Below are 27439 nucleotides of genomic sequence, written 5' to 3' on the forward strand. Positions count from 1 at the left end.
ATGTGGGAAACACTGCTTACTAGATCCCCTTGGAAAGCTGCAGTGTACTTTAACATATCTAAGGGGCCCTATGAACTTTGTATAAAGCAGCATTTCCCAAAGTTACACATGAACACAAAACACTTTGCTATAGCACACATATTACTGCTTCATCCTTCCTTGCTATAAAAGACATTATTCTTATAAGTTGAAAGAGCAATTACTATTGTAAAATGCCCAGCTGCCAAAACTAGACTCATTTACTATTATAAACACACAGAAAATATATAATTCTTTCGGAGACAACAGCACTGTCACACATACCGTGAAATGCTTGCAGGTGTACTCTACCCACACTTCAGCACAATTAATGTAGTCCTACAGAGAAAAAAGTAAAAACTTCATTACAATAAGGACAACACGGTTTACCTTATGGCAAAAGTCCATCATGTACAACTTCCCTCAGGGCTTTGACACTGAAGAGTTGAGGAGTGATAAGAATTTCAAGAATGGTTCATCTACAGAAAACTTGGGCCCACTGATAAATTTGACTCTGAGAAGTGAATTATAAGAAAGCTGAAGTTGCCTGAAACTAATGAGACTTCATTCCAGAAATTTCTATTTGGGCTGACATGGAAATGTGGGAAGCTCTACCATGCTGACAGAGCCAGGAAAACCAAAGGGTGGTAATCTCAGATTAACAGTGGGGAGCCCTGGCCACCCCTCAGCAGAGAAACGGACGGGGGATCTGGTTGAACACTCAACCTTTGCTTACGTTCTGAGGAAAAGCAGGCTACCTTAAAGAAGGAGCCCATTTATCCTATGGAGGAGTGATGATAAGGAATTGTGTGTTAAATTCAAATAGGAGGTGGTTTACGGAGATACAAGGGGATGTCCACAATGACAATGACCAAATTAGTTAAGGCTGTCTGCCCAGAAAACATGCAATTGGGGAAAAAAGGGGTCAAGGAAAAATGAAGCCAACAAGTGCATCTCTCCCTTCTTCACCTTTTCTATTCTGACAGTGTAAGGTAAAGAAAGAAGAAAACAGCCATTTCATTCCCACAGGAAAAGCCAGGAACATTCTAAGGTCTAACTGGAATGCTTAGAAGGTAAACTTAAAGTGAGTGTGAAGTTCAAAACTGGAGAAGACTGTTAGTTTGGGCTTTTGATGTGAGGCTGCTTTAGACCACTGAGGAAACAGCCAGCCCAGTACCAAGGACAGGCCTCAGAAGGGTGTTTTTTGTTTTCATACTTTTGTTTGTGATAACGTACATAAAACAGAAAATTTCCCATTTGAACTACTTTCATGTGTACAATTCAGCATTATCAATTGCTTTCCCAACATTGTGCACCATCGCCACCATCCATCACCAAAACTCTTCATCACCCCAAACAGAAACTCTGTACCCAGGAAGCAATAACTCCCCAGTCCCCACCCCAACCCCTGGTAAACTATACTCTACTTTCTTTAACTACAAATTTTGATATTCTAGTTATTTCATATTCTTAACATGATGTCTTCAAGGTTCATCCATTTGTAGCACATATCACAACTTTACTCCTTTTTATCTCTCTCAGATGGTTTTTGACTTAAAGATCCTGAACAAGCTATTTTAGGTGACCAATCAATGCCAGGTAAAATAAAGAATTTTATCAGCTGAAGTTTAGTGAGGATTTTGATAAATTATACTTAGGTATATGGTTTTGTAAATACATTTTTAATTTTCCTAAATCATCACTATTCTTAACATACTACCGTAAAGGTGGTAATTAGCCAGGGGTTTATAATTGTGCTCAGTTTATTTCCTTCTGGATAAATGACTACACCAAATGCTACATATCCATATTCAGTTATTCATCCTAGTAAGAGAGGGATGGACAGTGTAGGGTATGGTGGGGTGTGACCCACTGACCCTGCAGTCCCCAAGTCAGCCAGTACCATTTACCTGTCGGCAGGTACAGAAACTGCAGCATGATGCCTGCAAGGACAGTTAGACACAAAACCCAACCCTATGGCACGATGGCCATCATTACATGCAGGCTGGTCTCTAACACCGCCTGTCTGTCTTCCTTAGACTAGACTTCTACAATGGAAGCACGGAGAGCCAGGGCTTCAGCCAACTCCACTCAAGGATCAGAAATCGGAATTCCCTTTTGCTAATTACTGGTTTGACCTGTTGATCTTCAATTTATGAAATACCTTATAAATTCCTTTTTTCAAATCCAAATACTAGAGACTGTTGCATTTTGGATGCTTTTTGGAAAGTTAAGTGTCTTTTAAAGTTTCGAACATTTTTAACTTTACACTGCTAGTGCACCTTGAGGCTTTGAGATTAAGACACAACTGGGATACAAAAATCTGAGAAATACATCTTTAAAGCTATCAGTTCTCCATTACTGGCTAACAAATAAGAAAACTTAAAGAAGTAGAATTTACTTTAAAAAACAAAAGTTTAATTAGTACAAGATAACTTTTTAAAAGAAAAAGTAAACTGCATAACTTGGACCAAAAAGCAGTCCAACCTAAGGTGCTAAACTGTCACCCACCTGTGGATTCTTCAACTTGGTGATAACTTTCCAAGCTTCATTCAGGATCTGAAGTCGATCACTCTCAGGAGGATCAGCCAAGGCCAAGTTTAACCCCAATGAGCGAAAAAGGAGATGCTAAGAAAGATATCAGACCACTGTGTTATTGGCAATTTTAAATCAGAGCAACTTGAACCTTAAAGGTGAGAAAAGGCAGTAAAATTAAATAAAATTAAGTTTGACTCGAGGTTAATCCTCCCATGGCCTCTTGCTGAAGTTCTAGAACAGACCTACATGAGCCAGGCTGAGTAACTGAAAATACAGTTGGCTTCTTTGATGGTTCTAATTTGTGGCCCCCGATAGTTCACTGGACAAAGATTTTCATAACTATTCGGTGAAGATATATTTTTAAGCTGTGAGACCAAAGTTTTTCCTAAATACTTCACAGTGAGCTGGTTTGATAGATTTAGGACTCACGGGGGCCTGACTCATGGCAATTACATGCTGTCTAACAACCCAATCTCTAACTTATCTTTCATCCCATTCTTCAGAAACAGAGTATTAGCCTGTTTGCCTGCTGGCCCAAGCTGTCCCCGACACTGGACTCTCTCCCTTGAGAGCTATCAGATAAACACCACCCATTTGTTCTCCTGCCGGGCATTAAGTCAAGATCCTACCTTGGGGAAGCCAGACTCATCGCACTCTTTAATCATGCCAATAAAATCCATAGACCTGGTGGCAATGAACTCGGCCCGGAATGCTGACATTACGGAATTCAACAGCAAGGCACTGCAAGACAACACCCCCCCAAGTCGGGAGAGCTTCCCATAAATGAAAGCCACTTTAATTTTAGAATGTATATTGGCAGGATGGATGACTGACAGCCCTTTAATGGTAAAGTTGGAAGAAAAAATAAGAGACTGGAGTAAGAAGGCAACCTCTAGAGACAAATAGTGTTTTGTACATATTTGTAACGTGATAAATTGAATTAACTGGATGGATGGATGCATGGATGGATGGGTGGATGGAAGGATGAACATGTAAGTAAGTGAACTATTAAAATCCATTTAAAGAGGAAAAAAGCAAGCCTTCAATAGGTTGGTGTACTAATAAAATGAAACATTAAGTAAAAGTATCTATTCAAGCTGCAAATATATATTCACATGTCCTATAAAAAGCACTGTTCTAAGCACTAGAGACAGTGATGAGAAAACCTACTCACTGCTGCTTGCACACCCACCACAAAAGGAGAGCAGAGGGGAAACCTCATATGCCCCAGAGACAGGAAGATTGAGTTCATCCTGGTTCTACCACTTTCACAGCCCCAAGGGGAAAGCCTCTTATTACCCTATTTTACAGAGGAAGAGGCTGAGGCACAGAGAGGCTAAGTAATTGGCCCCAAGTCACACAGCAAAGAAAAGTCAGAGCCAAGAACTGAATACAGACATGGAGACTAGCACTCTTAACAGCCATGCTGCCTTTTTTCTCTCCTCCATGCTGCCCTTTCTCTCTGTCAGCTCAAGTTCCAAACCCACCAACTCCATCTCCAAACTCACACTTTGGGAATTTTAAAATACCTACTTGTTTCCTAGTTTCTTACACCGCTCCATCATCTCGGTTAGCAGAGCCTAACAAAGTAAAAAATAATAATAATAATAATAATTAAAACGATCAGGTTGGAGAGTCTAAAGCAACATTCCCCAGTAAGAAATTTCTGTGAAACACTATGAAATAAATGTAGCCACATGCCCATGTATAAAATTCTCAGTACCTGGAGGGGACAGGGAGGCTGGGGGGCAAGAAAAAAAAATTCACTTTCATGGCATTGGGTATGAAGGATAAGAGCTTGGGCCCTGGTGCCGGCACAGTGGGGTTCAAGCTCAGCCTCACTAGCTACTGGAGGTGAGACCTTGGGCAAGCCTCCTGACTTCGCTACTCCTGGGTTTCCTCATCCTTTTGTGGAGGATGAGTGTGGCACCATCCTACACACAGGACTGTTAGAGGATGGTGAGATGGGGCCCTCGTGTTCCAGGGTACCACTGAGAACGGAAATGACTTTATCCCCCACCTTTCCTAGCACCACCACCCCCAACCATCTCCATTTCAGCAGGTACCCGTGGTATACTCAGGAATACAAGCAACATGCCTGGAGCTGGTGCTTCACGCCCGCCAGTGACGGAGAGAAGCGCTTTGCACTCGTGCTCTCCCTTCTCGCCACCACCCACAGGCAGGCTCTCTGTGACCCCATTTCACAGATGAGAAAGCGAGTCACAACATGGAGTCGTGCTTTCCCTGTTAACAGCAGAACAGCCCTGAACCCGGGCAGTTTGGCATCAAAGGCCATTCTCTTTGCCAAATTTCTGCTCTACACATTTTGAGGCATTATTTTTTCCAAAAGGAAGTAAATGCTGTATTCATTGGAAGACTGTTAATGGCTTTAGAGCGATCTTAAGACAATTACATATCCTTAAAAGAGCTCCTATTAAAAAAAAAATCAATGGGGAAAAGGATCCTTTGGGACAGTGGTTTGGGAAAGGTTCTGAGTGGTACAGACAAGGGCAACCATAAGAAAAGAAAACCAGTAACATCCTCCACACTGACACTCACCATGCCAGGCTAAGCACTTTAAGTACCTTCCTCATTGACTCCTCACAGCAACCTGGGGAGGCCCAAGTAACATTGTCCCCATTTTACAGATGAAGAAGCTAAAGCTCAGGTAGGTTAAGCCACTTCCTAGTAAGAGTAAACCTATTAAGGCTGTGAGCTTTGTATCTAGGTCTGACCCTGAGGTTAAAAAGCAAAACAAGTCTATTGTGCAACTGTGCTTTCTCCAGCTGGGTCCCCGTATGTCCAAAGGTGTTGCCTGAATAATTAAACTGAGAGTTGGCTGTGGAGAGAAGGCCGGCAACCCCACCTCCAAATTTCTGTCTCTGCCACACATAAATCAGGTTGGGTCCAGACCAATCACAGTAGTCTCATCCCCTTTGCCAGTGGTCTGGGTTTAGGCACAGGCACATGACCCATTTCTAACTGTTGAGGTGGGCTGGGAAGTCTTCCAGAGGCTCCGAGGAAAGGTTTCCTCACTCTTACATGGGGACCCAAGGAATTGACAACTGCCCGGTGTTCTGACTCTGGACACTGTCACACCTGGATGTGATGTCTGGAACTGCTGCAGCCACCCTGCTGCTAGCTGGGGACCGAGGAGCAGGGAGATGACCAGAAGCTGCCTGGGCCTGGAGCCTGAGCTTGTTGTGTGAGAGGACACACGGAGTTATTTTTGTAAGGCATGTCAGTCAGGCGTTTGTTCTTTGCAGCCACAAGCATCCTGGCTGAAGATAAAACTGATGATGGAACAAATGGTTTCCCTCACCACTCGTGGAGGGATTCATATTTGAAGTCATTCTTTTTGTTTTTTTTAAATTTATTGTAGCAATATGTATATATATATATATATAATAAACTTTACCATTTTAACCATTTTTAAGTGTACAATTTGGTGGCATTAATTACCTTCACAATATTGTACTACCATTACCACCATCCATTACTAAAGCTTCACCACCCCAAACAAAAACTCTGTACCCATTAAGCAGTAACTCCCACTTCTACTCCCTCCCTCCCTACAACCCCATCTCCTGGTATCCTGTAATCTACTTTCGGTCTCTATGAATTTGCTTATTCCAGATATTTCCTTTAAATGGAATCATGGTAATAATTGTCCTTTTGTGTTTGACTTACTTTGCTTAGCATAACGTTTTCAAGGTTCACTCACGTTGTACCATCATGTATCGGAACTTAAAAATTCTTAAAGACCACACCAAAGTTGTCTTTGGAAAAGACGGGGAAAGAGAAAGAGAAATTCTATATAGTTAACTCAGAGATAACCCCTTCCCCCAACACACAAAAATCATTTTAAAATGTCCTATGGAGCAACTTTAATGTACTGGATACTATTGCAGGGCCCTGGGGACTGGCAATGAGGAAAACAGAGAGAGCTCCACGTCCTTCACACACACATGTACACACACCATACGTGAATTTATGAGAAGTCTTGGCCCACCACCACTGGAAAGATGCACTAAGGCAAATTCCAACATACGGACAAAACATTCTGGCCAGGAAGACAAGACAAATGTTTTTAAAATTGTTCACCAAGGATGAATGCATTAAAAATGCATCCAAGAACTCAACTTGCAAAACTATGAAAGGCTCTGTCCTCATGGAGGAATATCCATAAGGGGCCAGATTGTGCATCCCAGGCAGGTTTGCTCGAGGTTTTTGTTTTTTCCTGAGAAGTGACAGGATTGATTATCTTTGGCAGGAACAAAATGAACAATAGTTCAAACCAGGGTGAGAAAGAAACGAGCCTTTTGGCTGAGATAAACCACTGGAAATCTTGCAGCTAAGCAGATTTGAGTTTTCAGACACACATGAGAACTTGCAGATTCAGAAGGTTCCTAAAGCAGCTATTTGTTTAATGTGCCAATCTTTTTTTTAGGCTGTTATTGTTGCTACTGCCCCTACATTTCATCTATTTACTGGCTATTAAATTGCTCTGTAAAAATTATCAAAACAAGAAATGCGTATGGACACAAGTTCCAACAATATGGACGTGCATCAAATGAAACGTGTTTCCCTTCTGATTTTGAACTAATTATAGATTCACAAAAATAGTGTGGAGAGGTCCCATGTACTCATCGAACACCTCTTTCCCCAATGAGCCACCTCACTTGACCAAGGTATGTTATTGTGCCGCTTTGAATGTATTGTGTCCCCCAAATGCCATTATCTTTGTAGTCTTGTGGGGCAGAAGTTTTGGTGCTGGTTGGATTTGCTTGGAGTGTGCCCCACCCAGCTGTGGGAGATGATTCTGATGAGATGTTCCCACGGAGGCATGGCCCCGCCCATTCAGGGTGGGCCTTGATCAGTGGAGCTATATAAATGAGCTGACTCAGAGAGAGGAAACTCACTGAGTGCAGCTGGGAGTGATGTTTTGAAGAGGAGCAAGCTTGCTAGAGAGGAACGTCCTGGGAGAAAGCTGTTTTGAGGCCGGAGCTTTGGAGCAGACGCCAGCTGCCTTCCTAGCTAACAGAGGTTTTCCAGACGCCGTTGGCCATCCTCCTATGAAGGTACCCGATTGCTGAGGTGTTACCTTGGACGCTTTGTGGCCTTAAGACTGTAACTGTGTAGCAAAATAAACCCCCGTTTTATAAAAGCCTATCCATCTCTGGTGTTTTGCATTCTGCAGCATTAGCAAACTAGGACAGTTATTAAAACCAGGAAACTGATATTGCTACAATAAAATTAACTAGACCACTTCATAAGTTTTTGCACACACACACATACACATCCTTTTTTATGGTATGTCTTTGTGTTTAATTCTATGACGATTCATTACAGATGAGGTTTTGTGTAACCACTACCATATTTAACTGATGGATTTTTAAGGTTATTTACCCACTTCAAAATTTAACAAAAGAAAAGTCAGGCCTGCACCGTGTTACTCTTTTCTAAACTGAGATGAACTCACATGCAGTCCAGACACTCAAAGATTTGCACTTGTGCTTTTACTAAATAGCTTTCCAATCAGTGTTTGCAAATAATGCTCCATAAAAAAAAGAGAATTAAGTGAGATACTTAGCAAATGCTACTTTCCTTCTATTTTTTCTAAACAAAGCAGAAATGTAAAGGCTGGGCAAAATTATAAATTAGTATTAAGAGCTGTGCCATTTTGAATGTATTATGTCCCCCAAAATGTCATTATCTTTGATGTAATCTGGTGTGGGCAGGAAACGTATTGGTGTTGATTGGGTTGGAGACTTTGGATTGGATGTTTCCATGGAGATGGGATTCAATCAACTGTGGACAAGATCTTTGGTTGGATAATTTCCATGGAGGTGTTGCACCGCCCATTCAGGGTGGGTCTGAATTGAATTACTGGAGCACTATATAAGCTCAGACAGAAGGAACAAGCTTGCTACAGCCAAGAGGCTTACTTTGAAGAATGCACAGGAGCTGAGAAGAGAGGAGCTGCAGATGAGACACAGTTTGAAGAAGGCTGTTGAAAGCAGACTTTTGCTACAGAGAAGCTAAGAGAGGAAAAATGTCCCAAGAGCAACTAAAAGTGACATTTTTGAGGAGGTGCAGCCTAGAGAGGAACGTCCTGAGAGAAAGCCATTTTGAAACCAGAACTTTGGAGCAGATGCCAGCCACATGCCTTCCCAGCTAACAGCGGATTTCCGGACACCATTGGCCATCCTCCAGTGAAGGTACCTGATTTTTGATGACTCACCTTGAACACTTCATGGCCATAAGACTGTAACTTTGTAACCAAATCAACCCCCTTTATAAAAGCCAATCCATTTCTGGTGTTTTGCATTCCGACAGCATTAGCAAACTGAAACAATAGCTAATATCCCTTTTCCCCCAATCCAAAGTTAATAGGTACAAGTCTCAAAGTAAATTGTTACAATGTGATAAAAAGGAATTCTATGCCCCAGGCACTAAAAAGAAGAGAAATTTTTAATTTTCATATATTTCTCTTTCACTGGGGATTTTTTTCTAATTCAGAGAATAGAAATCACAGATTTGTATGCTTAAGAAAGATTTAACAATGGCCAAGGTTAATTTTTAGATCTGCATTATTAGCCTAATCATATTTTACCATGTTTAAAATGCAATTTTTACAGTGACCTTTGGAAGAACAGTTGCATGAGTCAATTTGTGAGGACCCTGAGGTCGTACCTCAAGTGTAGCAGCTGAGTAGGAGACACCCAGAAAGGAAGAGTTGCAAGAAGGAGGTGAGAGAACAAACCTGCTGGTTTCAGATTTATTATCTGTACTGAGTTGAACAGTATCCCCTGAAAGTCATGGCCACCTGGAACCTCAGAATGTGACCTTATTTATTACATCTGTAGATGCAGTTGGTTAAGAATAGGTCATACTGGATTAGGGTGGGCCCTAAATCTGACTGGTGTTCTTCTAAGAGGGAAATGTGGATAGACACACAGACGCAGAGGAAAGGTGACCATGTGAAGACAGAGGCAGAGATAGGTGATGCTGCCACAAGCCAAGGAGTGCCTGGGGCACCTGGAACCTGGGGCAGGCGCGGAAGGAACCCTCCCTGGAGGCTTCTGAAGGAGCCTGACCCTGCCAACACCTTGGTTTCGGGTCTCTGGCCTCCGGAAGCGTGAAAGAATAAATTTCTGTTGTTTTAAGCACCCTGGTCTGTGGGTTTTGTTATAGCCAGGCTAGGACACTAATACATGCCAAAATGGTCATTTCTGGTTGTGTGACCCTAAGTCACTCTGAACTGGAAGCCTCAGGTGCCCCATCTGTAAAATGGGGACAATAGTAGTAGTTGGCCTCGGGAACTGAGATAGCCTGAGTAAAGCAATGAACACAGAGCTTGGTACAGAGTGAGCCTTAAAAACAGATTAAATTGTATTAAAGGCTTGAAAGCATAGCAACATGTTCGACTCGTCTCCCTCCTTCACTCTTCATAGCAATAAACTCATTCTGCCTTCTAACACCTCCTGTAATGACTGATGGTCATGAAACTTTCTTATCATGTGGAAATATTTGTTATAATGGTGAGGAGAAAGTACCATAAAAATTATAAGAAGAAAAACTCTCATCTACACACACACACACACACACACACACACATACATGCACAAAGTTACAGAGAGAACGAGGGAGACTGAGATTGAAATATAGAACATACCAAATGTTGACACTGACCAGTATCCATGGCAGGATTTCAGTTGGCTTTTTCTCTTTGTAACCTTTCCAGATTTTCCAAGTTCTTTCTAATGAATATGTATTTTTGTTAATAAATTTTTCCTGATTGTGAAATGCTCTCTTACCCATTCCATCTCTTGGATGTGCACGACTACTACCAAATACTTCTCTTTCTAATCCATCCAGCATGCTTCTGCCAATGTGATCGTCCTGTGCCACTTTTTCAAACCATTCCCCTGATCAACAACCTTTGTGAGCTCCCTGCTCTCTGTGACATTCTGGTCAAACTCTGTAACCTGGCCTGTTATAACCTGGTCTGCTCCCAGCCAGCCTAGTTTCTCTCTTTTCCAGCAGCACTCGCTGCCCTCTGCCTCATGCCTCTTCCCTGTCTGTTTGCACAGGTCCCTTCCCTCGATGGCCCTTACTTTACCTGCCCTCTGCTTATCTTCTGGCCCTCAAGTTCGGCTCAGTGAGGTCCCTGTGGCCTGACCATGCCACTGCCATTGGCCAGGCCCTGGGCTGCGCACTGACATGCACTGACACAGTTGCCCTCATAATAGCCCTTAGAGGAAGGCTCCATCACTAGCCCCGTTTTACAGCTGGTAAAACTGAGGCACAGTGAAACGAAGCCACCCAAGGCAATACCACACGGTTTGCACCCAGGTCTGCCTGGGTTCCTCTCCCACCCCCACCCCCGCCTCTACTGATGCCCTTTCCTCTTCTCCCATTCAACATTCATAACCTGCACCACACAGCTCAGCAAGGGATCAGATCAGTGGGATTCCACAACCAGGCAAGACTCCAACAGATGTCAGGGATCAGGCCTTTTGTCTTCTGCACCTCCCACACCACCCCATTGAACAAAGAGCTGCTGGTTAAGAACAATTAGAAGTTTATCAAGGATCTGTTTTCATTAACTAAATGTCAGTTTTGTGACATGGTTACCTTTCTCAGCAGCACTTTGCAGACTGTGCCTGAAATAGGGTGCATAAATCTGTTTTCTACTTACAATAACTTGATTTTCATTGTAGGAGGGAAAAAACAGAACCTTGTTTTTGTTTTTGTTTTTTCAAACGATAAAAAACAGCCTTTCGGAGTAATCCCTGATTTGGGGGATTTTAGATTTCAATTTTGAATTCTGTCCATCAGATACGCTCAGCTGAAGATGATCTTTCTCCTTAACCTCACCTCCCTTGCCTGCCACATATACCACTGATGGCTACAGTCAAACTTCACAAGCCCACTATATTGAAGGCTTGGCTTCTTAAAAATATCCAGTGCTCTACCCCCAGGTGACTTGCACCAGCCACTGTCAAAGAGATTTTAGGCATCGTATTGTCATATGCATTTTGCCACCACATTCCACACCCAACATCAAGTCAATATTTTGAAAATGATTTTTTTCCAAGATGCTGCAAGTCCTTTATTTCCATGCATCAAGAATCAGAGCTTATTATTATTCAGGTGACCTAATTTTTTAATCACTTCTTCTGGTATAATAATGATTTCCTAGAGCTTGACACCCCAGGAAAGCTCTATTCCCAGCTTCTGCTATCCTTTGAGATTCCTGGTGCTTAAAATAAAAGTAAAAATGACTTCTGACATGTACCTATTGTTTTAAATCTGATTTTGCCTTTCATTAAAATAAGGAGGGAAAATTAATTGCTCTCATTTTCAAGCCCATCAATTCTGTTAGTATGCTTTAGTCATTTAGCAGAATAGCTAAGGTGGCTCTTTCCACAGTCAAGTTCACAGTTACCTCTTCCAGGAGCCTGGGATGGCATGTGGTTGCTGAGACTGTGCTGAAGATCACAGAAAACGGGCAGCATGTTTTCTACCAATCTTCCGTTTAGAATGGCTTGGTTTAAAATAAATTTACTTAATGGTAATAATTTCACCTGATAGACAAGATGTCCCCTGTTTTTCTCCTCCTACTTTGGAACTTGAAAAAAAACAAAACTACAAGCCATGCATTATACTTGCTGAAGGGTTAGAAAATACAGAGAGACAAAGAGAAATAAGTCAAGATGACCCAAAATCTCATCCTCCAGGATATCTTGCCATATCTCCTTCCCAATTCCTTGTGAAGTTACAAAAATCCCTTTTGTGATCATGATGACACAACAAATATTCGAGTGCAACGGGGTAGGGCCCAATGGTAAAGCATTTTAAATGTATTATTTAATTTGAGTGTTGCAAATAGACCAGAAAACAGAAATTATTCTTATTCCCATTTTACAAATGAAGAAAAAAGGCTCAGAATACTTGGAGACGAGTTACTTGCCCTCTTATTTTATCATGACAGCTACTAAGCAACAGATCTGAGATAAGGTTCAAGTACCTCCCTCCAGATCCACACTCAAACAGTAGACCACCGGGCCACCCATGACACGCACAGCAACGTGGCTTTCACTTTCTTTTTTCCACTCAGTATACTGTGATCACTCTTTTGACAGTCCATTCAGATCTCCAATGTTAGGTCTACATCATTCTAAACGGTTCTATAACATTCTATTGAATGCATATACCATAATTTAACCAAACCCCTTTTCATGGAAATTTAGGTTGCCTCTGATTTTGCACTACCATGAACACGTGTGTATATGGGTGGGGTGGGAGTAGGGATAGGGGTGTTTAGGTACTCATCTAATTATTTCTATGGGATAAATTTTTAAAAGTGGGGTGGCTTAGGCAAAATCACGTCCTCTTTTTTTATTTTCCTTAGGGGCTTTCAATATATGTTGGCAGCTTCTAGGAAGAAGCAAATGTGTTTGAATTTTGCTTTGCCCTTTTCCGTGTTTTGCAGCAAGGCCGCTTTTTCTCTTCCCCATAGAATAATTTCTCAACCCCTTCCAAGGGAAGACAAGGAAAGCTTCGTCCATCGCAGTAATGACTATATTTTGAACCAGTGTTCTACTGAAACTGCTTCTCAGTCATGGAGAAGAAAAAAAGAGTATTTCTGCTATGATTTTGATGACATTTTAATGCCTGACAATGTTTCAATTAGACAAACAAAAGAATCCCACAAAAGCAATTTAACGTCTGAGCCTCTTTTTCCCTCTGTAAAATGGGGAAACAAAGTCTGCTCTACTGAGGTCACTGCTTATTATGAACACGAAAGGAGAGGGTAAGGGTAAGTGAGATTCCCTAGGCTAGTGTACAGTCACTACCACCTTCTCGCTGCGTGACCTTACCTAAGTATCTGGGGCCTCTCCGAGCCTCCACATCCTCCTACAGAGTTATAGGAAAGCATGGAACCTGTTGAAATGGTGAACCCTCCATAAAGGCTGGCAAAATAGTCGCTGTGGCTCTTATGAAAGGGCCCTACTAATGCTAAAGGGCACACCAGGACAGGGCCGTTACGAGACAGCATTCCTCCTCGGAGGTGAACTTCCCACCGAAGCTACCTGGCATTTACCTCAGGGGCATGGTAGGATATGCACTGGAAAATCCAATCCATGGCAGGCGAGTACAAGGGGAGGTAGGATGGGAGCTCCACGCCCTGCACCACCAGCTGGTTCTGGACTGTGTCCCCATGAATCTGCAGAAGACCAAATAAACATTTAGAAAAAGAGGGGGAAATCATACGACAAACAAAGAGCACATAATTCATACACTGCGCGTACTTGGAAGCACATGGACAGCCCCAAGAGAAATAGCCTGGTTTCTCAGCTTTTTGTTTTTTTTTTTTTTAACTGAAAAAACACACAGAAAGTTTCCCATGTCACTGAGCTGAGTTGTCTGGGGAATGTGCACTGTGGAAAGAAGTAAGCTGATAAAAATGGAGCCAGCAGATGCCAAGAAGAGAGGCTGATCAACTGGAGACGTTTCTTGTTAACACATGCATATCGATTCTCTCTGCTTGTTCGGTACAATCAACACATTTTAATTGTCTACGACAGACACTCGTGTAATTTTCCAGTGTTTACACATTTAAAGAGCTTCAAGGCATTCTCAACTTGGAAAACCAACTGGGTTTTATGAATTTGCTATCACAGAACTGTTATATCAATTAGCTGTCCTTATATAGTGTTCTCTTACCTGCTTAAATGTAAGGAGAAAGTCAAAAAAGTTTTTATTTAGGCTTTCTTTGAGATGTGGAGCCACTTCCATTCCCACCTGCAGCCAAACAAAACAAAATAACCTTGACAAGGAGAACAGATTACAAATAATATGTACAGTATGATTTCATTTTTCAAAGTTAAACAATTATATATATATATATATATAGGCATAGAGGAAAAGTCTGGAAAGATAATTTTTGTTCTTTTTGCTTATCTGTTTTCCTATTCAATACAATGTAGTGCTTTTATAAGAAAAACCACAGAAGCTATTTTTAATGAAAAATGGGGAACATTTGCACTAATTGTCTTTGCAGTTTCCCAAAGGCAATGAATGTATTTCTGAAGAGATGACCAACAGAACAAATCAATACAACACTAAGGAGGCACGTCCTCTAAAGATTGTATATAGGATATTATCTTCCCTCTTTAAAATTTGGTAAACACACATGTGGTTGTACTTACTCGATGAACCAAAAAGATTTTGGTACGTAAGAGTGTGAGCTTAGACTTCAGATATTGCACTGTCACTGCTGTGGTGCTGAAAGCAATACAGATACATTCCTTGCTGGGCAGTCATGGAAGCAGACACAACTTTTCAATATTTTAAGCAATTTTATATAAGACAAGCATGAAGCGTTGCCATGCTATAATCCATTAGTTCCTGCGTTCATGGTTTAGAAATCAGATTCTAACATTTCTAGCTGAAGAAATTTACTAAGCATCGAGCCAGAGCCCTGGGGATAGATGGAAAAGTGGACGTATGAGTGGTGGAAAGGAGTTCATGTGTTTAAAACAACAAAACATCACGATACTCCTTAAGCCGAGCGCCTCAGATACATCTCAATTCCAAATTGCTGCTTTACCACAAATACCACTTCGCAAGGGACGCTACTTTTCTAGGCCTTAGTTTCCTCAAATGGGGACAGCCTTTTGCCACTCTCCTCCCCCCATCCAGAGGTCATGAGGATTAACAATACTGATGTTTTTTAGATGGCTGTGGACAATTCCTTTGTGAATAATTATGTGAGAACCATCGGGGCATTAAATTTCAAGGGAAGCTCTGTGGCTGGTGGATACAGGAGGGGATGTTTCCACGGAAAAGGGCATTGATTTAAAAAAAACACTAACAGAAAATGTCTAACCAAGTGGCACTGTGCTCTGAGCCTATTGTCTTTGCTTTCACATAATCATATTGTAGAAAAGGCAATAATTATCTGTTAGGCAACAGCAAAGAAGAGCCTAGTGGACAAGCAGTGGGATGAGCTGAGGGGCCGTGACTTAGAAAAGGAGTTAATCATACTTTCCTTTAATAAACAGCTCTGAGCTCCCCCCCCGCCATGCCCAACCCACTCACCACTCTTGTGTTTTGTTTATCTCTTCCCATCAAGCCAAATGAGCAGCTTGGAAATCTGCTTGGGTCTAAAAGACTTCTACCCAGAGTAGCAAGGATAGTTGCTGGAGATTTCCATCTGTTGTTCGTGCCTGCTGGGCATTCATCCCCACTGTTTCTTGGATCAGCAATTGGATTTGTCTTTCAGGCATTAAATCTTCCTCTCGGACCATGAGGTTTGTGTTGGGGCGGGACTCACCCCACCCCAAGTTCCATGTCAGTGGGTACATGACCCAGCTTTTCCCATCCCATGCCATAGTGGTGGATCTAGGGATGAGTAAGTGAGCCAAGATGATCTGATAAGAATCAGCCCTGAGACTCCAGCTGACTAACAGGGGAAAAGGCACTCTCCCACTCGGGTTCCTAAGTTGGTAGGATGGAACCTGCTGTGGGCCACCATATGGAAAGAGCAAACCACAGAATGAAGTCAACTAGGGGACAGCAGAGCCAAGTGATGGAGGGAGGGGACAATTCTTGATAACACTCTTTGAAGCCCTGGATCTAGCTGTGCCTCACTATTCTGGACACTACAGACACACGAACCAATAAATCCCCCTTATTGCTTAAAGGACTGTGAACTGGGCTTTTGCCCCCTTGGAATGCAAATAACTCTTTCTAATATACAGGCTGTATTTTTTTATGCTGAAAGACTAATAACTACCTAAACAGGGAAACTGATGTATAGCCTGGATTGACAAAAATGATTTCAACAGATGTAGCACATTTCATCACGTCTTCCTGGGATGGGTCTGCTTGGTCCTTTACATTTCCTTCCTCTGACCAGTGTTTTAAAGTTGCATCTGCCATGCAAAGGCACTTTATATGCAACGGACATTATCTTTTGCCTAGCTCATGTCCCTTAGCTCAAACTCGAAAATTAAACAGATTTGCAAGGAATGGGTTCCCTTTCCCATTCTGGTTTCCCTTTAAAAACCAGAATCGTCTTCATCAAAAATAGTGATTCTAAACCTTTATTACTCCATCATTCAACTGATGTCAATATTAGTTCAAAGAATATGCTGTTCTACAGGGTAAAAACAGCAGAGCTCCAATATGCTATGACATCCCTGCATCTCTCCAGAGAGGATCCAGTAGGGTGTTTCCCACACAGAAACCAAAACTTAAAGCTCTAAGAAACATACCTGATACTCCTGTATGAAAAAGCCACCCCAGTTTCAAGCAGATGGTGATGCATGAATGCCCTGGACTCTGTTACAAAGGGGGAGTGGGTCACCCTCAAATGGAAAGCTTTTCCTTTCATTCTCAGTATTGACGAACAGACGTATAAAAAGTTTCCTTCCTCATGGATACCTGCTATTCACTCTGAGCACAATAATGATTTGATTTCTTTGTGACACTCGAGACCACCGAGTTTCCATCATCTGCTATGCCATACAAAAGCAGCAAATCGGAGGTTCCACGTTCTCTCCTTCTGATTTAATAAGCACAATCATCTACTGGGGAGATGGGGACTCTGTCTAAGGTTCATCAGGACCCTTCTGAACAGGGGCAGTAACCCCTCTGTAATGGTTACCGATGCTTATGGGACTAGGATGGAAGACTCCCACTGAAACCCCAGGGGGGAAGTTGGCAGAAGCAAAGCCCCTTTTGGGGGTTGAAAAAACTACCATGTACCCTCCATGGACAGCATTTTTCAGCAACAAATATTCAATCATTCTAACTAGAAGCTTCAAGTGCTTTAGAGGAGAGGAAGGCCCCCTGATTTACAATCAGCACCATCTCACCCAACAGAGCCGCCCCCAGGACACGCCTAAAACCCTCCAAGGCCATGCTGTTGCAGACTTTGGAGCCTGTCATCACTCAAACATCTCTCCCTGCCACACAGCCTTCGCCACCAGGCACTTGGAGCCAACTCTTTAAGATGAGGACAAAAAAAAACACATCCCAAAACGAGCACGTTCAATACAAAGGGGAAGCACATTTCAAGCCAATGAAAAGCAACCTATCAGCTGAAAGGCCCTGGAAACCTTGACAATTTCCTCCTTCCCAGTGAGAACTGAGAAACAATTAATTCTGAAAACCAGTTCATCTGGAAGAAGACGACCTTATACACCCCCTAATTAGAGTGTGAGTCGGTCTACTTTAAAATTAATTTTTAAAAGAAATCCTCCAGCTCTTCTTTCTGTGGAAACACCAAGTTCTCAAATTAGCTGCTAATAAAGTCTTTCTTCCAGTGACTCTGGGGGTGGTGGGGAAAGAGAAGCCCCGTGTGCAAGTTTAAGGGGACAGGGAGGAGGTGCGTGGTGACAGTCAGCTGCTGGACAGCGGCCTACCCGGCAGAGGTAGGCTCTGGCGTAGACGGACACCAGTGGGTCACCGATGCCCCGGAGCATGCACGTCAGCCGTGGCAGACACTCTGAAATCCCGCTGTTGGAAACAAAAAGAGGGCGGCATTACACCCAGATGTGAGAGCCCTCTGTTCATGCCTTTTTAAAATAAAGATAAAGCTAAACCTCCTAAATTTAGAAGAAAAAAATTAAGTTTCTGGAATGAGCCCAGGTCACAGTTTCCATTTTCTCATGCAAGGTAACAAGTCTTTATTTCTGGACACAGTCCATTCATTTCATGAGGCCTGAATCATGACCACTTATTTTTTCTGCTTGAGGTCTCATTTATTTTACTGATTCTAATAGTTTTTGTATCCTATTTTCCATTAGCTAGGCATCCCTTGATCTTCTCTTGATATTGTCTCCCTACTGTATGCCTCTGATGGTGATTTGCCGTCCTGGACATACACCACCCTACCCTTCCTAGCACCTTACCATAGGGCTGGCACTAGAGAGCCTGACATCAATGCAAATTATGATTTCTTTTTCCTGCCATGTGGGACTTTCCTTTGCATGAGGCATTATCCTCCCCAAATGGTAAAATCCCCTTCTTCAGTACCGTTGTTTCCCCCAAACTCTACCAGGCATCCCAAGAACCAAATCAAATACATGTGGAATAAATTCTAAAGCAGATTCAAATATTTATTATCTGTGGTGCACTACGAGTCAGCCCCAGCTTCAAGGAGTTTATTATCTAGGTATCCAACATGACTCAGCGTTTCACTGGCTCAGGGGAAAGCACATCTGGTTTCCCCAAGTTCTATAAACTACTCTGAAAACAATGTGAGATGACCCAGAGTAGCAAAGGGCTTAGGGACAGACTTTTCCGCCTGACATCATCATCATCATCATTGTCCTTGTCAACAGCAACACTGAAACTTAGCGCGGGCCTACTGCGTGCCAGGTGCTGCACTCAGTGCTGTTTGTGCTGCTCTTAGAACATCACAGAACTCTTCTTAGCGCGAGTTCACAGAGGAGGAGACAGGCCCAGAGATGTAAAGTAACTTGCTCAAGACCCACAGTAAGTGGGAGAGCCGGGATTCAAAGCCAGTTGGACTGGCTTTGATCTTCCATAAGTTATTCAACCTCTCCTAGCTTGAGATTTCTTTTTAATAAAATGGGGTTATAAATGATGCCTCTACTTCATTAGGTTTCCATGGGGAATAAATGAGAAAATGCATGGAAGGTGCTCGGCACCACATCTGTATACAGTAAGCACTCAATAGGTAATGCCTATTGGCCAAAATATACATGCGTGTGTATGTGTGTGTGTGTATACTTTTTAGTAAGTTCATGTTTCTAGACATTTAAAAAGAACCTTACGTTTTAGAAAGGAACTTGTTACATTTCAGGATGGATGCTTCTACGTAACTACAAAAACGTTCTGTTAAGGAAGATATTTTCCAGATGGTCTGTCCCCTATGGGGAAAAAGACTGAACTATTCATGAAGAGCAACGGGCATGGCTTCAGGAGAGATGGACTGCAATGGCCCTCAACAATCCAGAGAATTAAGTTAGCTAGCGGCTTGTGGTTTCTATATTTGATTTGCGAGGTTCCATACTTATTTGAAATGTATTTTGGAAAATGTTACATGTTGACTAACGGTTGCATGCTGAAATTTAAACTGGGTTTTGAGCATTTCTAGTCAAGGCCTGATGAGGAAAGACTGAACTTTAGATAACTGAGATTCAATTTGTGTGTTACTCAAGTTCTCTATTCTTCAATATTGGCATTTGTGGAGAAAAGCTTGACCTTGTTCCTTTCAAGTTCTTGGAACCAGAGAAAACACAGAAAGATGAAGCATTTTAACAGATTTAATATGGGAATGTTTCTAAAGGAAACGAAAGCCTGATATGTGGCATCAGATTCAAAGCAAAGAACAAAAAATTGTTTGGAGACAGCAAGAGTCAAAGGGCTTCTAACGTGGCTTGCCCTGTGTGTTCAGGCTAGAAATCGTATCAGAACCAAATCTTCAACAGGAATTTCCAGGCGCCCCACCACATGGCTCCTATTATCAGTCCAACCCTTAGCCTATCTTTAAAATCATCAGACCAAAAAAGAAAAGGATACAATCTGGGAATGAGTTCCCTGATGGAAGCAATCTTGAAAAACCAATTTAAGCATGTTTCTTTGGCCGTGTCATTTACATTCTCTGGAGAAAAGTGATCTGTAAAACAAAAACAACACCCGTCAGCCCTTGTAATTCTCAAGATCTGCTACGGCTGCTAGGATCCTGGGATAGGGAATGTTATCATGGAGCAGAACCAGGAGTGGGACACTCGGTTCCTCTACATCTCTCCTTCCAAATATTATTGCTACTATTAGAATAAACAGTTAATGACAATGATAGCCGACACCCATAATGGCTTTCTAAGGGTCGGGCACCATTCAGAGAGCTTTATGGATGTTAGCTCCTCTAATCCTCACAACAGCCCGCCCCAGGTATGTACTTTCATCATCATCTTTTTTAGACGCAGAAACTGAGGCACGCAGAAGTTTAGTAACTTGCCCAGGACATACAGCGAGCTAACAGAAGAGATGGAAGTCAAACCCAGGCAGTCTGGCCCCAGAGCCCAGGTCTTAGCCACTGCCTCCAATATAATCCAGAGGTTCCTGGTATACCCACAAGTAACTAGGATGAAACTGCTTTGGGAACCTGCACCCAAAAAGGGAAATGTGATCTAGGCTTGTGCACTAAGCATCACGTGGGCCAGACTTGAGGCTGTGAAGCAAGGCCCTGAGGTGAGAAACCAGCCAGCTCGATGTTGATGCTCTAAGACGCAGGTTACTTGTGGCCAAAAACTGCCAGTTTAGCCCATTATCTTCTTTTAAAGATAGAACTCTCATTTTTCTGCTGGGCACATGGCCATCCTTGCAGCTAGGTGTGGTCATGTGACCAAGTTCTGGCCCCAAGATGTAAACAGAAGTATCATGTACAACTTCTGGGAAGTATCTTTAAGGGAGGGGCTGGCCTTCCTTCACGCCTTCTTCTTCCTGCTGGCCAGGACGCAGACACAATGGCTGGAGCTTCCACAGCCATCTCGAACCATGAGAACAACGAGAGAGAGAAAGGCCAGGATCTCTGGCACCAGGGGCTATTGTTATTTTGAGTCTTTGATCACTGGTACCCAAGACTGATCCTGATACATATCTTAATAAATAATGGAAAAGAGTATGGAAAAAAAAGAAAATCCCCACCAACACCAAGAAGGCCATTATTGAACTCTTACATGGAAATGATTTCTTCTAAATGATTTCCTCAAAGGTTGGAGGCTCATCCCACCACTGGTTGCATTTTATACTTTTAAGACTTATAAAAAGGGGAGAATTTAATTACTTTTGAAAACAGCAAGTAAATCTTAGCTTGTTGGTGCTTATCTTGTCTTGCATGAGTTATTTTTTTTGTCCCTGATTCTGCCACTTGGTAGTATACGATTAAGGTGATCAAAATTCCTATCGAATCAGCAAAAAGAAAAAACTCTAGAAGCTTCAGTAGCAGAGAACAGCCACTAATCACAATTACAGATATTTTTAAATTGCAATCTCAAGTCTCTATCTATTTTTGGATGTTCTGGTAAGCTTCATTCATTCAAGAACTATTCACTTGCTATTTTCAAAAAGATGGGAAATCACCATTTTCCCCTTCCTGGTTTGAATCCATATATATAAAGAAATAACTTTTTTTCAAGTTTCAAGAGAACTGGACAGGAAAAGATAAAGGTTTTCCTTAAATTCATTTGTCAATCTTGCCTTTTAGAAAAGGGAGAGGCAGGCTGATTTCCCTTCATATGACTAAATCATGTGCCTTGGAATCCAAAAGTAAAAATAGGTCTCTCTGAGGTCACTTAATAAAATCCCTCCCTTTACAGTCAAGGGAACTGAGGTTCAGCGAAGGTTGGGACTAACATGATTCAGACTGCCCGATAGAGCCGAAAATCACACTGAAGGCGAGTTGCCCTGCGTGCACACACTGCAATCTGTACGATAATCTGCATATACCAATGCAAAATCTTTATGCCTTCCTTTCAGCCTGAGAGATAATTTAGAAAAAGGATTATGGTACGCAGTACTTAAAAATCTTACAATAAACTAAACGTTACATTCCTTTATTTCATTTGCTCAACACAAATTTCTTAAGACCCCACTAAGGGCACTATTCTAGGCTCTGGGGATGTAATAGGGCATAAGACAGACCCTGCCCTCATGAAGCTTACAGTCCAGTAGGGGAAGACAAATAATAAACAGAAAAAAGAATAAGCAAGCAAACAAATGAGAATTTTCCAATAGCAGTCAGCACTATGAAAGATGTAAAATCAGGTACTGGAAGAGACAGTGACTTGAGCCGGGAATGAGGGGCATGTTAGATAAGGTGATCGGGGAAGGTTTCTTCAAAGGTGGCATTTTAGCCGAGCCCTGAATTACAGAGGAGCCGCCTATGCCTGGGTGTGGAGGAAGGTGTACTCCAGGAGTGGAAACAGCACATGCACAGGTCCTGAGGTGAAGAGTGACCTCAGCACGGTCAAAGAACAGACAGCAAGCCAGTGTGTTGAGCAGGAGGTGGGGGAGCAGAGATGAGTCACAGGAGGCTGCACAAGCCAGATCAGGTCATGCAGGGTTGCAACCTTGGTGGGGAGTTTAAGAGTTTTTCTAAGTGCAACAGGAACTCCCTGATGGGTTTTGAGCAGAGGAAGGGCATGACAGGATTTATACTTGAGCACTTGGGTTGATACATGAGAATCTGGAAATTAATTCAGAAGAGGTTTCAATGTAACAAGAAGCAAAAATGTTCCTTCCAGTTCCCACTTATTTTTTCTTTTCTGGTGCTGCTTTTTTCAACCCTGAACTTCTGGGGATATTTCAGGAGGAGGGAGGAGACCAATGAGTCTAGTTCTCTTTCACTTGCCAAGTCTCTACCCTAGCAGTGAGAGGTCTCTTTACGCAACAGTGCTTCTAGGGGTGTGACGTCATCTTGTTAATAGGTGCCTGAAAGGCCAGGTTAGTTAAGGACAGACAGATGCGGCCTTAATCAGCCATGGGGAGGAGCTGAAGATGGGAATGCAAACAGTTTATGGTTAGAACCACAATACAATAAATCCAAATCATTTCTCCCAAGATGGAAATAAAACTATTTTATCACTTGGAGTAATGGTCTCTTCAAACATAGGCTGAGATTAAGAAATGCTGGGAAAAAATTACCATATCTAGTAGTGTGTAATTCCCATGAACCCAAAAGACACTGGTATCTTTCTAAACTGCTAAGAGCCATACCTTGGCTAAAACTCCCAAAGGCAAAGGGCTCAGATATTAAAATCACCAGTTGGAGCTTGATTCAAATGGAAAGAATGAGTTCAAATGCCACCAGATTTCTCTTTATGAATAATTTCTTTAGGCCGAATTTGCAACGTATATTCAAAGGCTCTCTGCATAATTACAGTTAAGAGCTGGTCCCAAGGACGTTGACACTTTAGAAAAGTTTTGTCCTTTTCCCCCTCCAGTTCTTGGAACCAGAGAAAGCATATGCAAATGAAGGTTTTAACTACGAGGGAAAAAGAAGAAATTATTGTCAAGAAAACAAAAGGCTGATTTTCATCACTCAAGGTAAAAATAGATAATTTGGAAGGAAAGAGTTTTAAGGATAAAAGTACTAATTAATATACTTAGACAAGAACTGCATGTGAGTAAGAAAAGAACGTTCTATTTTTAAATTTTAGAAGTCTGGGAAGGGAGTAAGTCACTAGTAATAATTCCTGTATTAGCCCCAAAATCTTGTTGGTCCAGTCAGTGAAAACTAGGAATAAAAGGAAATGATTGCAGTAGATGCAAATGCAGGTAATGGAAATATTTTAAATGGTCAGATGTAAAACCATAAGAGGAAGGAGAGCCTGTATCAAAAAGCATTAAAAAAAAATATGGCCAACGTCAAAGAAAACATGTATTTGGGTTTAATTCTGCCTGCAGGCTGAGTAGAGTGCACTGCTGCTGGTATAACACACGTAGTACCAGTTGACAACTGAAAATCACATAAATGGATCCAAATTTCAGAAATCCTTAAGCTGGCAGAGTAGAAAGCCTTTCCGATCCAGCTGGCTCCTGCCTACTTTCCAGGCTCACTGCTTCCCATTCTCATTCCTGGATCGTGGGATGAGCTAAAAATCATCATCACAGGAATAATACGGAAGAAGCAACAGAGATAGCAGCACTATCCAACAGAAACAGAAACAATGCAACCCACCAGCACAACTTTATGTTTTCAAGTAGTCATGTAAAAAAAGAGAAAATGAAACAGGTGAAATTCAATTTAATAATACATCTGATTCAACCACTTCATCTAAAATATTGTCTTTTCGACAAGTAATTGATGTTAAAAATTATTAATGAGCTATTTTACAATCTCTTATTGGCACCATGTCTTTGAACTCCGATGTGTTTTTTTTTTAATACTCACAGCACATCTCAATATTTGGATGGGCCACATCTCAAGTGCTCAAAAGCCACATGTGGCTGGTGACTGCTGTATTGAGCAGTGAAGGTCCAGAGCTAAGAGTAAGGCTCTTCAAAGCTGGTGGCAGAGCCTGGGGCACATCCTTGACTCTTGTGTACTTGATTGGCCCAACTATAAGACAAGATGATTCCCAAAAGGTCTTCTAGCCCTAACAGTCTACAGATTTCTGTCTCTTAATTGCTGAGAAATGTGAACATTAAATAGTTGTAAAAATAGAAAGATAGATTAAATAATATAGATCCAGTTGTGGGTTTTGTTGCTGATACCCTTCTCTTTGTCTCCTGCAGAAATGCCACTGCCAGGAGCAGAAGGAAGTGAAATAAAGGTGGAGCAAGCTGGTTACTCTCGCTCTGTGCGAATGAAGATGTTTCCTTATGGCAGTGCTAGAAAGAAAAGCTAAAAGGACGGATCAAAGGAAACGGAAACTGCTGCAGAGCGCTCCACACTGCTACGTGCATCATCATCATTCATATGCCAAAGAAAAATGGTAAGAATTCATAATGTAGCTGTCCCATTACAAGTTCCCAAGAATTTTAAATTGATTGGCCATAAATTTAATGCAAACATCACTTGGGTATAGACTGTAGATTTAAAGCATCTGTTTCAATTGATTTATCTGACATTGTTCATATATATAGTTTTTTTTTGTTTTGTTTTTAAGCAATTTGTTGCTTAGGAAGATACGTAGGAAAAATATTAGACATGTCGAGCAGCAGAGGAAAACAATTTGGTGTAAAAGTTCAGCTAAACTGGATTATAATACTGTTTTGTTCTTGCAGATTCAAATGACTGGCCCAAATTCCTAGCTGAGGCTGTTTTTAAACCTTCTAATGTTGGCAGAAGACAGAGATTATCAGAAAGCTGTAAAGGTGTTTCTTTTGCTTTTAACATGGCCCTGCCCCCTTCCAAAAAAAAAAAAAAAAAAAAAACTTTATCAGGCCTTAACCCAGTTATATATAAAGATGATTTTTTTTCTGAGCCTTCTAATCCCAACCCCAGGGCAGAATGAAACCAACATTACCTGGTAAGACACTGCGGTTGTCCACACACATGGAGAAGATGCGCTCATACACTAACTTTCCTGCGGAGGAAAGCACAGGTGCCATTAGCATCCCACCCTCCAAGGGTCACACAAAATAAACTTTGTCAGTTAGGGACACGGAGACCTCGTAGCCGGACACGCTTGAACTCGTGAGGGTACACTGCCACCTAGTGGCCGGAGCGTAAACAAGGATCTTCAGCTTCTGTTTTTACTTTCCGTGAGAGGCAGGAAAGTGGTTGGTCTGCCATTTGAGATCTGAACTGAAACACGCTGCCAGGGCAGTCTCAGCAGCTCCCTTCACTCAACCGAGAATGGGCCGTGTTATAATCCGGGCCAGAGGCTGCAAATGGGCAGCTTCCGGGCCTCACTGCACCCTCTTTTGTTTGGCCCATGCTGAAGCAGCCCCCAAGGTGTTAAAACATTTTTTTGAATTAGTTTCTAACAGGGAAAGATTGGGAGAAGTCACATGAAAACAAGATTTCCTGCTTTGGCACATAAGACACAGGCTGCCTCAACAGTCCTGAGATATTATTCGCCAAGAGACACAAAAATGACATCTACAGGACACCATGCTATGGTGGGAGGCGAAGCAAGGGCAGTGTGGAAAGCGCTGAAAGCAGGTACTTTGTTTGAATGCCTGGTTTTAAATAGACGAAACATTCCCACGGCTCAAAATGCAAAAAGAAGCTACTCAGGGAGAAGTTTCTTCCCAACCAGCCAAGGAAGGCAACCACAATCGATTAGTTTCTTGTGTCATCTCCTGATGTTTCTTTAGGCACACACAAGTGAATATGAATGTGAATTCAATTTTTTCCTCCTTTCTCCCTCAAAAAATAATACATTCTGAACACTGTTCTGCATTTTGACTTTTTCACGTAGTATCCTAGCAGCTCTGGCCAGCGCTGAATAAGTGAGTCCAAATTTCCTCTTAACCAAAGGCTTCTAATCATGTGGATTAAGACTTACCCTGTAGATGAATAATAAATAAAGACAAAAAATAATAATAATGATAGGGAGGATCAGAGATATGGGATGTTTTAGGTTTTCTTTTTTATTTTTATTTACTTTTTTTTGAATAATGAAAATGCTCTAAAATTGATTGCGGTGATGAATACACAACTATATGAAGATACTGTGAGCCACTGGTTGTATACTTTGGATGGATTATATGGTGCATGAATGTATCTCAATAAAATTGCATTAAAAAAAATGACTCACCCTGATTCAATTTGGTCACAGCGTTAACTGATAATAACATTTTCAAAAGGTCCTATTTACAAATGGGTTCACATCCACAGATTTGGACACATCTTGATGGGGACATAATTCAATCCCCAACACAACAACATACCCTGGAGATCTTTCCCAAGCCATACACAGACACAGCTTCATTTCTTCCTAGAGCTTTGTACTGTATAGATGTACCATAATTTTTTAACCAGTCCCCTATTTATGGCCACTTGAGTTGTGTCCAATCTTTTGCTATCACTACTGGGATGAATTACCAGAGGTGAAATTGTTGGATTCAAAGCATACACATTTCTCATTTTCATGGAGCACTCAACTTCCCCCTTGAGCAAAGTATGAGAGAAATGAAGAAGGTGTTTTGATGGCAGAAAGACCAAAATTTGAGTCCCAGCTCTGCCACTGTCTACTGGAATGACCTTGGGCAAACTTTACCTCTCTGTGCCTTGGTTTCCTTATCTATAAAACAGGGATGATAACAGACCATCCCTCATAGAGCAGTTATGAAGACGAAGTGGCTTAATATCTGTAAAGCACAGAGAACAGAGTGTGGCACAAGGACATTGTGTCAAGGTTTTATCGTTATTATCCCCAAC

The 27439-nt window shown here is 41.8% G+C and overlaps 1 protein-coding gene across 4 annotated transcripts in view; it reads right to left on the minus strand.

Moving 5' to 3' along the window:
• The window catches only part of VPS35L (VPS35 endosomal protein sorting factor like), a 131078-nt gene that overhangs the window by 61849 nt on the left and 41790 nt on the right, over positions 1 to 27439 (minus strand). For 3 of the 4 annotated variants that reach the window (XM_037814344.1, XM_037814346.1, XM_037814345.1), the window contains 10 exons: positions 25578 to 25637; positions 20125 to 20221; positions 19377 to 19424; positions 18000 to 18093; positions 14293 to 14370; positions 13670 to 13792; positions 4090 to 4136; positions 3186 to 3297; positions 2530 to 2646; positions 304 to 357 (listed from right to left, as the gene is read on the minus strand). In XM_037814344.1, coding sequence (XP_037670272.1) covers positions 304 to 357; positions 2530 to 2646; positions 3186 to 3297; positions 4090 to 4136; positions 13670 to 13792; positions 14293 to 14370; positions 18000 to 18093; positions 19377 to 19424; positions 20125 to 20221; positions 25578 to 25637 — 830 coding nt within the window. Of the gene's footprint in view, positions 1 to 303; positions 358 to 2529; positions 2647 to 3185; positions 3298 to 4089; positions 4137 to 13669; positions 13793 to 14292; positions 14371 to 14777; positions 14854 to 16847; positions 17550 to 17999; positions 18094 to 19376; positions 19425 to 20124; positions 20222 to 25577; positions 25638 to 27439 lie in introns of those variants that run through there. The other variant, XM_037814347.1, reaches the window with a different exon arrangement.

The sequence above is a fragment of the Choloepus didactylus genome, chromosome 21, assembly GCF_015220235.1.
Source record: "Choloepus didactylus isolate mChoDid1 chromosome 21, mChoDid1.pri, whole genome shotgun sequence".
Classification (NCBI taxonomy): domain Eukaryota; kingdom Metazoa; phylum Chordata; class Mammalia; order Pilosa; family Megalonychidae; genus Choloepus; species Choloepus didactylus.